The 12,436-nt window shown below is 42.9% G+C and overlaps 1 protein-coding gene across 2 annotated transcripts in view; it reads left to right on the top strand.

The window, feature by feature from the left end:
• TNNI3 (troponin I3, cardiac type) overlaps positions 1-11,801 on the top strand; it is a 71,128-nt gene extending 59,327 nt beyond the window's left edge. For both annotated transcript variants that reach the window (XM_069200748.1, XM_069200749.1), the window contains exons 6-10: positions 3,405-3,536; positions 8,218-8,307; positions 8,472-8,657; positions 10,070-10,187; positions 11,616-11,801. In XM_069200748.1, coding sequence (XP_069056849.1) covers positions 3,405-3,536; positions 8,218-8,307; positions 8,472-8,657; positions 10,070-10,171 — 510 coding nt within the window. In that variant the 3' untranslated portion in view covers positions 10,172-10,187; positions 11,616-11,801. The remainder of the gene's footprint in view (positions 1-3,404; positions 3,537-8,217; positions 8,308-8,471; positions 8,658-10,069; positions 10,188-11,615) is intronic.
• Positions 11,802-12,436: the final 635 nt, after the last annotated feature.

Raw genomic sequence — 12,436 nt, 5'->3', positions numbered from 1 at the left:
TTTAGAGCTGTCCCTGCATTGCCCCTTCTACTGCTTAAAGGTTGATGTGTTCATTGCTCCTGTGATGCCATCCACTGTCCTTGAGATATAAGAAAGAGAGAGAGAAAAAGAAAGAAAGAAAGTAAGAAAGAAAGAAAGGGGAAGGAAGAAGGGCAAAAATGAAGAATGGTAAAAAAGAATAGAAAGAAAGAAGTTGAAAACAGTAAGGGAAAGAGTGAAAGACAAAGGAAAGAACACAAGTAAGAAAGGAAAGAAGCAAAGAAACACAGAAGAAAGAAAAAATGAAATGAGAGAAGGAGAAAAAAGAAATGAAATGAAAAAAGAAAGAAATAAGGGAAGAAAGCAAAATGAAAGAAGGTAAAATAGAAGAAAAAATGACAAAATGAAAAAAGAAAGAAGAAACAAAGGAAAGAAGGCAAAAAATAAGGAAATAGGAAAATATAAAAGGAAAGAAGGCAAAGAGAAGAAAGAAGGCCTGATGGTAGGAAAGAAGGACAGAAGGTAAAAGAGAAAGACAGACAAAAAAAGAAAGAAAGGTGTAAAAAATGAAAGAAAAAAGAGAAAGCAAGGAATGAAGGGAATGAAGGAAGAAAGAGGAAAGAATAAAAGAAAAAGAGCATTAAAGAAGAAAGAAAGAAGGAAGGAAGGAAAGAAAGGAAGAAAGAAAGAAAGAAAGGAAGAAAGAAAGGAAGAAAGAAAGAAAGAGAACAGGCAAAAGGGGAAGGAAGAAGGGCAAAAAGTGGAGAATGGTAAAAAAAGGATAGAAAGAAAGAAGTTGAAAAAAGAAAGGGAAAGAGTGAAGGACAAAGGAAAGTACACGAGTAAGAAAGGAAGGAAAGAAGCAAAGAAACAAAGAAGAAAGAAATACTCCAGCTGTTCTGGCACTCTTGTGATGGTAGACCCTCCTACACTTGCCAGGTAGATGCATTTAGTGCAAGTAGTGATTTGGCGCTGCTTTTGCTACTCAAGTGACAAAAGTGGGACAAAACTATTTTGCCTTAAAGGTAGCTATAGTCTTCAAATTAGAAAGAGAAGAACACGTATTTTCTCCACTTTTTGTATTGTAAATACTCCTTGGATTGGTCCAAATATATTTTGCTCCATTCCCTAATACAACAGCAACCAAATGTGTGCAACTTTATTTGCCCTGTTAATTTTTTGGACCGAGAAATTAAAAATATGTAGTGACCGATTTACAAAAAAGGAATAAAACTGCAGCCGTAGGTGTAATCCTAAAAACGGTGCAGATTTACTCATTTTTGGAATCCACTTTGGCAGGTAAACTTGGAAAGCTGCTCCAGTTGCAGATTTCCACATACTTCTGCCAGTGTCATGTGACAAAGGCCTGGGTGAAAATAAAATAATGCCAGCTTAGTTCTCATAGTCTTGGGAATTTCATATGACGCTTGTTATGGAAAATTCCTAAAATTATACAATTATGTCACCTCGCGCAATTATGTGTCATTCACAAGTGAAGCTTTACACAAATGTGCCATTCACAGCAAAGGTTTACTGCCAATGCATAGGAACAACACAACAAAAGCGGCTGCTGGTCAACATACTTTTTCACTTTTTTTGTTGTATGAAATGTGTCCTTGCGTCAAAAACTGATGCAAGAACACATTTCATGGTCAAATATCGTAGTTCTAAACGAGAGGTTTTCATTTTGTGTAATTATGCGAAATTTCCCGTAATTTTACAAAACAAATCACTTAATTACCCAAAATCAAATTAGACGAATTTCGCACACCCCTACCTTTGACAGTTAAGTCGAGCAACAAAATGCAGATGGTACAGTACATTTCCTTATTGGGAAAGACTGCTTTGCCTTTGGGCTTTTTATTTTCTCCACCGGGAAAACGTTTTTCTCCCTGAAGAAACCACTACGCCCCCACAAATTCTGGGGTATTCCATTTCGCTTCAGACCTTAGAAGGGAATTTACTCCAGTGCTTTGATGAAGCAAAACTGCAATGATTTCCAAGAAGGGGAAGAGTCAACAAACTAAGAATGGCTTTGACCTTAAGAGTTGGTGGATATTAACCAACTCTCAAGGCAAATCTTGGTTGATCCAACCACTCCACACTCCTTCTGTGAAATCTACTAGTGCATTGTTACATCACCTCGTGATGTACTGTTATCAGTGGTAAATTCTGGTGGATATTTGAAAGGCATTCATTTTTCAGCTGTAAAGTTTGTTTTGTAAATTGGGCTTAAATGTCAATATGAGATGAAGGGGGGCAATGTAAATATCAATGAATCTCTTCTTTTGGTAAACTGTGACCTGTTAGAGGAGGACAAAAGAACCCTGACAGTTTTATGCCTCGTATCGGAGAGTTAAACTGAGAGGTAAAAGCAGCCCTGGAATACGCCCTAATCCTAGCCCCTTATTACACTCAACGGGGGCCCAAAGTGAGTCGCATATCTCTCCAAGAAGGTTTGTGGTATCTCTCAAAACAATATGATACAAATCTTGGAAAAAAAAACATCTGAGACAAATTTGGGGCCTAACAGTTGATTAGGCCACATATTTTTCCTAAAATACTTAATAAATAAAAAGCCATCTACTCTGATTAAAAAAATAAAATCAGAAAGCTGTACCAATAGGTTACAGACCAGTCATCTCAGCCCTCCATGGTGCTGCCCATAGTTCTGTTTGTTGGGAAATTTGAGATTCACACCCCCAGAATCTCCCTAACACATGGCTCCTGCGTGAGTTGTTGGGGTTGTGGGCTGCAAGGCTCTGATCTGTCTGTCTGTGTGTTGCTGCGCGACTCTGTTTGCTGGGCTCTTGTGTCTGCAATCAAGAGGCTACAGGGCACTCAGCTGTCGTGTTCTTTTCTGGCATCATTTCATCTGCCTTAAATTCACAAGCATAACTGCAGGACATAAAGTTTGCCTTCCCTGGTGGGAAACGGGGCTACTGTTTGGAATTATACTAGGCACACGTGGCTTGCTTGGCCCAAGCGTTTATTTCAGGACATAAGAAACCCCCCCAGGTTCCGCATCAGTGTCATTTTTTGATCATGTGCCTTGGTGTTTTCAATTTACCAGCTATTTTGTTTTCATTCTTTGTCGTCACTTTTCTTCTCCTTTCTATGGTTGCATATTGTTTTGGTTTCTTTTTGTTCTGTGTTCCTCATAGGTTTCTCTTGTAACTTTTGTTCTTCTTTCGTTTTCGTTCTTTTCCTTAATGCTTCCTTTGCCCCTGCCTTCATCACTTTGTCTTTCTTTTCGTCCATTTGTCTTATTTTTTTTCCTTGTCCCCTTATTTTGTTCTTTCTGTCTTTAACTTCGTCCATCCTTCCGTTCTTGTTCCCATTTACTGCCCTGCCTTCCCTGGCTCTCTCCGTCCCTTCCTCTCGCCCGCCATATCGCCCCCGCATCCCTCTCCTTGTCGCGATAGTCGTTAATGTTACAAATAGCAAAGCACGAAATGGATCAAGAGGACGAAGAGCGGGCTCGGGAGAAGGAGCGCTACCTGGCCGAGCACTGCGAGCCGCTGCAGTTATCTGGACTCTCCTTTGCGGAGCTGCAGGTAAGAGATGTATGAGCCTCTTGCCACTAGAGGGCGCAATGAGCCCAAATACGTTTTTATCAGGCACACGCCCCCTGGGGAACTTCGTTCCACTAAGCACTGGAAATTTGCCAAAAATGATGAAAGATGGTAAGATATGAAATGTTGCACCCCCTGATATTGTGGACAGCCACTGTGGTAATACGGGATTTCTTCCGAATTCCGGTCCTTTTTTAGGTGTGCACCGGACTACCAAGCTACAGTGACCTTTCAGGGATACCGTCGGGTAGGGCAATTTCCTCTTTTGGACGCGAGAGAGGGTGTGGGGGGTGCTGGGAACGAGATGGAATTAACATACGTCAGACGTCCTCACTTTATCCCCGAAGGCAGAAGTGGTACGAGTCTAAAATATTCTTCATTTCGGCCACTCAGGCCTTAAGGGATATCCTTTTCAGTATGCACAGACCCTCACCCACCTGGGTGGTATGCTTCATCACTGGGTCGTGCTCCACTTTGGGTGGGCGGTGCCAGTGCTTGAAATGGGAAAATATAAGTGCAGGTACTCTGTACCATAGTACCTGCTTATTACTGAGAAGTGTCGGTACTCTCCAATTAAACGTATTACGTTTTTCTTGAGAAGTGCAGGTACTCTCCCTCTCAAAATAAAAAAGTGCCGGTACTCCGCACTGGACAGTACCGGCACATTTAAAGCACTGGGCGGTGCAACACCCAAGGGCTTCGTCATGGGGCACATCAATGGAGAACTTTTTGCAACGTCTTATGTTCTGGCAGGGTAAGAGGCGCCTGCCTTTGTTTTTCAGGAGGAGGTTCGTTAGTGGTAGATTAGAAAATAATTAAAATTGATTACTGATTACCTGAATAATATTTATTCTTGAGTGTAATCCATGGCTAGATTACCAAGCATTGGCAAAGCCAATAGGTCTCACCTTTACAAGAGCTATTGGCTTTTGCAATGTGTTTTGCCATGTTGTACATCAGTGTGGCTGCTGTTCAGCATGGCTACATGTTAGTGGCGTGGAGTGGCAAAGTGGAGTGGGGGAGGAGGGGATTTGTTGGAATGTTGTAGAGTGGAGGAGGTGTAGAGTGTCGTAGAGGTGAGTAAAGGGGAGTAGAGTTCAGTGGTTCAGTGGCAGAGTGTTGTAGAGTGGAGTGGGGTAGCATAAGGTTGAGTGGGTTGGAGTGGATTCATATAGTGGGGTGGACTGGTATAGAGTGGATTGGATTGGATTGGATTGGGGTAGAGTGGGGTGGATTGAGTGGAGTAGGGTGGATTGGTGTGGGGTGGATTGGAGTGGGGTGGATTGGAGTGGGGTGGGTGGAGTGGGGTGGATTGGTGTGGGGTGGATTGGAGTGGGGTGGATTGGAGTGGGGTGGATTGACATAGGGTGAGGTGGATGGGATTGGGGTGGATTCCACTGGGGTGGATTAGATTGGATTGGGGTGGGTGGTTTGGATTATATGATAGGGCTAGGGTGCATTGGATGGAGTGGGGTGGAGCAGGGTGGATTAGATTGGATTGGTGTGGGGTGAATTGGATTGGGGTGGGAAGGATGGATTGGAGTGTGGTAGGGTGGATTGGATTGGGCTGGGGTGTGTTGGTTTGGATTGGGTGGAATAGATTGGGGTGGGTTGGAGTGAACTGGAGTAGGGTGGACTGTATTGAGGTGGGGTGGATTGTAGTAAGGTGGATTGGATTGAATTGGAGGGTACTGGATTGGAGTGAGGTAGCCTGGAGTGGGGTAGGCTGGCTGGATTGGATTGGAGTGTGGTGGATTGAACTCAGGTTGGGGTGGATTAGGGTAGAGTGAACTGGGGTGGAGTGGGTGTATTGGAGGGGGGTGGAGTACAGTGGATTGAAATGGGGTGGGGTGGATTGGGGTGGTGTCGACTGGAGGGGGTGGATTGAAGGGGTGGGGTGGGGTGGATTGGATTGGGGAGGATGGGTTGGATTGGAGTGGGGTGGATTGGACTTGTGTGGATTGCATTGAAGTGAGGTAGATTGGATTGACTTGGGGTGAACTTGATTGGAGGGGGGTGGACTGGTTTGGGGTGGACTGGAGTGGGGTAGATCAGATTGGGTGTACCAGATTGGGGTGGAGTGGAGTGGATTGGAGCGAGGTAGATTGGATTAGGTACTGGTGGACTTGATAGGAGTGGATGGATTGGAGTGGGTGGGTTGGATTGAAGTAGGGTGGACTGGATTGGAGTGGGGTGGATTGTACTGGAGGGGGTGGCATGGGCTGGAGTGGGGTGGATTGGACTGGAGCGGATTGGGGTGGATTGGCTTGGTGTGGGGTGGATTGTGGTAAATTGGAGTGGGGTAAATTGGGATTGAATGGGGTGAGGTGAGGTAGATTGGATTGGAGTGGGGCAGATTGTTTTGGATTTGACTGGGTTACTTGGGATTGGAGTGGGGCAAGGTAGGGTGGGGCAGGTTGGAATGGGACAGGTTAGAGTGGGGCTTGTTGTTTTGGATTACATTTGGGCAGATTGAAATGGATAGGAGTGGGGCGGGTTGTTTTAGATTGAAGTGGGGCAGATTGGAGTGGGACAGATTATTTTGGATTGTAGTGGGACAGATTGGAGTGGGCGGAGTCGAGTGGGACAGATTGTTTTGGAATGGAGTGGACAGGTGGGAGTGGGGTGGATTTGAGTGGGGCACATTGATTTGGATTAAAGGGGGCAGCTTGAAGTGAGGTGGACTGGAGTGGGGTAGATTGTTTTGAATTGAAGTGGGGCAGATTTTTTTAGACTGGTGGAGTTTGTTATGGATTACAGTGGGGCGAATTGGAGTGGGGCAAGTTAGATCAGAGTGGGTTGGGAGGACTGGAGTAGGGTGAGTTGAATTGGATTGGGGTGAGTGGTTTGGATTGGCGTGGGGTGGATTGGCATGGGGTAAAATGGGGTGGATTGGAATGGACTGGAGTGGGGTGGATTGGATTGGCTGTACTGCATGAAAAAACAAAAGAAAACATGAGTGGAAAGAGAGAAAAGACGACTTAGCAAAATAAGAGAAAGTTAGCTATAAAAAAATAATACTTTGCAAGTTTGTTTGTCCTGCTAGGCATGTTTTTGCCAGTCACAAGCCTTCTGTTTGCAGGATACTAGAAGCTAAAAGGAACAAAGTAGTACCTCAATTATGTCGGGAGCAGTGAACGGGCACTAATTATATTGAATCAATCAGTGCTTGGTCCATGCTCCACAGAGAGGAACGGAAATTATGCCAGGCCTGCAGTGATGAATTACGAGGCTACAAAGAGGAGTGTCACATAAGCCAACAAATGGTGAACGACAGGCGGGCACCAAGCCATTTATTGTACACAACAAAGTCTCAGAAGCGAGACCCATGCGCTAGCCCATGCAGTCGCAGGCTCAACTATAAAAAGAAGGGGTTGAAGTCCTAGGACATGAGTGGTCTGTGAGTTCATGGAGTGGGTAATGTGCTTCTTATTGTCCCAGGGGAGGGGCTCGATGGGAGTCATGTGCATTTTATCATAGAGGTGGGAGAGCCACTGAAAGTTCAAGCCAGACTAGAGCCAGAGTTCTGGCTCAGCTCAAGGTCCTCCTCAACCCTCAAGCCCAAAGGGAGCAAAGCTTTCATGTGGTTTCTGCCTGCCATCCACGCTCTTCCCTCATGCAGTGAGAATTAAAAACAAAGCAAAAACATTTGGTGTTAACAAGAAAAGAAAGATATAGCCATCTAGTGGCTGCCTTGCATAATTAAAAAACAGACAACCTGGGATCAATCTTGGCTCGTCCTCTTGACCAAATTATGCAATCCTAGGCAAATGTTTTAATTCACCAAACCTCATTTTTCATTATATATGAGAGGACCCAAATATATTCATTCAGGATTTGCACTGAACAAAAATCTCTTGTGTTTCATTTAACAGACTATAATCTTGTTCCATGTATAATAATAATATAGGCCACATATAAAGTGTGCATGACAACTGACTTGTCTCTTAGTTCATTAATGGAATGTCTCCTAGTTCATTAATGGAAGGGAGAGGGGCTACTGGACATGACATACTGCAGTGAAAGTCAGACTCTTACTACTCAATGTTGCCTCATGCCAATTGGCCTAAAGCTAGCTGAGCCCCGCTACACGGATTTCTAAATGCTACCACACTGCTTGTGAGATTGTCAATGGCTTCTCTTGAGTAATGTAATATCTTGTCCCACTATGGGCACTGGCTGATGGTGTTGTTTGAAATAGCACACATCCTATTTTTAGCCTGCTGGATGTTAGTGTATTTTTCACTTTTATCACTATCCCTACCTGTTTGGTGACCCTCCAACTTGTACATGTAACTTGCCAAGCATATGTAACAGGTACTCTGTGTATTACCCTCTGATTTAAGTGATCTATATGATTTGTTAACTTTCCATATTTTGGAGACTCAATAAATATATAATTTTAAAATAGTACCCCATGAAAGGGCCCTTTGGATGTTGCTCCGTCCACCCAATGTGGAGCACGACCCAATGATGAAGTATGCCACCTCAGAAGGTGAGGGTCTGTGCATCATGAAAAGATATCCCTTGTGGCCTGAATGGCTGATGAGCCTTTGAAAAGTCGCTCAACCACATCTATTTATATTTCCTGTTTCCCCACAGGCCAGGCCGCTTCCATTCTTTCCTCTGTATTAGCATTGACCCTTGTTCTTCCTTCACACAGGACCTCTGCAGACAGCTGCATGCCCAAGTTGACATTGTAGATGAAGAACGGTACGACATGGAGGCAAAAGTCAACAAAAGCATTACAGAGGTATGGCCACAGGAACAATACCTACTACCCATCCTGCTTCAAGGCATATTCACCTGTGTCTCATTCATAACCTGTCCCGCTTTCTCCTTAACTACAAATATGACCTGAAATGTGTTCTAGTCTGATTAAACTTTTGCTGAGGCCTACCTTCCTCTATCTGACAGATTGAAGACCTGAACCAAAAGATTTTCGATCTTCGAGGCAAGTTCAAGCGCCCAACACTGAGGAGAGTGCGCATCTCAGCCGACGCCATGATGCGCGCGCTCCTAGGTACCAAGCACAAGGCTGCCATGGACCTCCGGGCCAACCTGAAGCAGGTCAAGCAGGTGAAGAAGGACGACGTGGATAAGGTATGTGAGAACCTATCATGCTGGTTAAAACTAGGACTCTATGGGGTGTCAGAAGATAGCAGGCATTTAGCATACCAGCATTTTTTCCTGCTAACTCTCCCTCGTTGTGAGGAACGTTTCTTATTTTATCACTACATACAAAATGATGTTTCCATCTCACTCGATATTCTGTTTGTCACTGAAAGATGTAGAAATTTGGAAATGGAGTTCTATAATGCTGACCAAAATGGTCCCTCTCTTTATAATCAAACCTCTTGTTTTTTTACATTTGCTACGTTTGCCTTTATTGTGGGGGGAATGTAGAATATTAATTCCTCTACATTTATTATTCTGAATGAAACAAAATTACAAAATGTTAAAGCCATTTTACTCCATGAAAAATGCAAGTAAATTGTTTCCCTTGTTTATCTAGCTGTACAATATATGTTGTGCAAAGAGAATCTATAGCAGGAACTGCACACTCGAATGTTAGAGATATTCATCCCACAATTCCAATATGTGGATGAACTGCAAAGAAATTGAAGAAGAATATTCATTTTGAGATAAACGCTTCACAATTCTTTTATAAGATCAAAGTGCTGAAGTATTGCGTGAAACCTAGGAAATAAACCACTCTTAGAGCTTAATATTCATGCAACCATTTCGCAGGCTATTTTCTAGCAAAAAACACACGTTTTTGCTATTTTCCCTGTAAATTGGATACAGCAATTTTGTCAATTAATTTCTATGAATTTTTGCACAGGTTTTAGAATAAAACAGGCATGTTTGGTTTTTGTGATTATAATCTTTTCCACTTTAGATTTTCACATCCTGATTTACAGTGTATAGATTAGTTGAAAGTCTACCAACATTGTGACTTTTCCATGGTTGAAAAATTAAAATTAGTGTTTGGAAAGGGGTCTTATGAACGGATTTGACCTGCAGAGTGTAGAAAACTGCCACAATACATACCTCTTTGTGGCTTTGTAGGTAACCACCCACCCTTGAACTATATGTAAATCTACTCCTGTTTAATGAAGATGAAGTGCTTTTCAATATAATAAAATGAAAAAAAACACCCACATAGTTTGTGGACATGTAGAAAAGAATTTCTTAAATGGTAATATATTTTTATTGTGGTGAAAAATAAATAAGAAAGTAACATGTTTGAATGTACATTTCCACTTGATTTGCTCATTTCAATTCCCTAAAAATGAGAAATCTGTTCCAAAGAAAGGAGTGGGAGTGCAGGAGTAAAGTTCCCTCTGTGAGAGCTCTGCATGTTCAGATGGTTCATTAGAATCATGAATCAAACTGTATTTAAGGCCCTTCAAATAACAAAACTATATCAGAACAAGCAGCGGAATTTGGGGAGTGTCCAGCTCACTTTCAGGAATAATGTCTGACGTATTGCTTTAAATTCTACCCTGTAGGAGATCCGAGAGGTAGGGGACTGGAGGAAAAATATTGATGCCCTGAGTGGCATGGAAGGGCGGAAGAAGAAGTTTGAAACATCTGGAGCCGCGCAAGGTTAAAGCTGTCTTTCTCACGGTAAGTAGCTTTCTAAGGATCCGTATTGAAACCTGCAGGAGTGAAGAACCACAAACCTTGAATGACTTACAGGAGAGATAACGTTGCCGGATGCACTCTCTTATTCCACACAAGGCCACATCCAGAAACCTCCAGTGATCAGGAGACCTCTAAGCCTTGCGACAGGATATGGCACATTGTCTCTTGAAGCAGAGGCTCTCAAGGTACGACCTCAAGGTTGTGGTCTCTCTTAAGGACCCCTCTCCCCCTATCATGACCTTCTGACTTTAAAATCGTTCTATCCTCCAGTCCCTTGCCCGAGTGTGGGACCTGATATTTTGCAGAGCATTACCCCATCCGTATATGTTGTAATTCATAGGTGAGGTAGTGAAAAATAGAATAAATGTCTCCCACCATGCACGGTTCTAGAAGAGCATACACGTTGTCTTTTCCACCAAAGATATTCCTAGTTGCCTTATGACCCCCCCTGACCCTCCCTCTCCTTGCAGTCTTTAACAGGTAGTAGCTACAACAAACCCAACAGACTAGGAAAGTTGTGAGGCCTGCTGGTAAAGGCCATTGCTGGGGACAGATGTGTTTCCACAATTTACATTTCCTCTTTTCTCCACCACTTTTAGTTTGAGAAAATAAAAAAGACCATGTCTGCCTATTCACCCCATTTTATGTGTGGCACCTTCACCTTGTCTTATGTTTTTAGCCAATTGCACTTTGCATGGAGGGAAAAGAAAACTAAGAGTCTCAACATTCACAGGGCTCTTTGCTAACATGCCAGGGTTGGCTAGAGGTGGCACACATATCCGCGGATTACTCGGCTGTTATATAATGTATAACTATACCTTCTGCACATCTCCCTCACACTTAAACTATGACTTTTTAAAATAGGGCCTAATTTTAAAAACACTGTTGGGTGATTTAACAATGAATGGAAACTGATCTGAACACATCTAAACTGCTCATTGGCTGCCTACCCACTCTTATGTAAATTACATGAATAAAACTGCAGAGGATTTCTCCCTCAAAAAACAGGCCCTGACTCGAGCACTGCAGAGGTGGCACAGGCCAGAGTTCAAATGGATGCGAGAAAATACACCGATTGTCTTTGCACCTGAAAAGACGAATCTAATCTTAATTTTTTATAACGTTATCTTTTCCTGTACACCTCTCAATAAAGCTCTGTGGAAAGACAAAGCTTTCTTTGTGCAAGTTTATGGGAAAATAAAATGTCTCCTCAAGCCACTCTATTGATATGGTTATTTTATGAAATGCAAAAGAGTGTGATTCTTAAAAGTAACAAACTAAAAACCTAACTTAAAATAAAGTAGATTAAGGAAATAATTTAATAAAAATGTCTACAAGCGCTCAAGCAAAATAAGTATGTCTTCAAAGTAATACATCTGATATTGAATAATGTAATATTTTTTGATCCAGGTGTCAGATTTGCGACAAAGACTTGCTGTGAGAACCGTCTGCAGCTGCACGCCTCTAACTATGGACACCACCCCTGGCCCTGCGGATGCTCTCGCCAACAGCGCCTGGTTAATTTGTTGTGCATGGCTTTGCACCAATCTCTGTTGTACAAATTTTAGAAATAAATATTTTCCTCAGTTTAAAAAAGCTGTGTTTTTCTCTGCCACGATTGAGGCTTTTCGTGTAGAATGGAGGCAGGGAGTATAACGGAAAGAGAAAGAGGTGGGTGAATTGGACGAATAGCATCGCAGGAAATGGAGAAAAAAAAGAGCTAAAAGGCGAAATGTTGCGAAGAGAGGGAAAGTGACAGATGAGGCAATAACAAAGTGTTACGCCAAATAACGTCTTACATACATACAATATAAATGGGTCACTACAGGATTTGTTAGGAGACTCGTTTAACTACAGAATCGAGGAAATATGTAGCAAACGATTAATAGACAATGACGTTTTCATTCGTGCCATCCAGGGATGTGCCCAGTTATTTCCACCCTCCTTCTCCAGGAGAACATGTCCACATTCTGGCCGGGGGGTGAGAGATGAAGTTAAAGGGCTGCGTGGCCTTTTTTCAGCTGCACTACCTACAATAGGATAGGCCTGCCCAGCTCCATGATTTGACCTTGACGTGGATGTAATTTCTGGGCTCGTGCTGAAAGCTCTATTTTCAGCGCATGCCAGGGAAAGTTCTGGAATGAGAAGGCATTGTCTGGCAGGGGCTGGAATCGGAGGACTGCTGCCTCCAGGCCCAATGCTGGAAGAGAAAGGCCAGGTGGATATTAATA

Source organism: Pleurodeles waltl, chromosome 7, assembly GCF_031143425.1.
Source record: "Pleurodeles waltl isolate 20211129_DDA chromosome 7, aPleWal1.hap1.20221129, whole genome shotgun sequence".
In the NCBI taxonomy this organism is placed as follows: domain Eukaryota; kingdom Metazoa; phylum Chordata; class Amphibia; order Caudata; family Salamandridae; genus Pleurodeles; species Pleurodeles waltl.
Note: the sequence above shows the minus strand (reverse complement) of the source record. Positions and strands in the feature narration are given on the sequence as shown.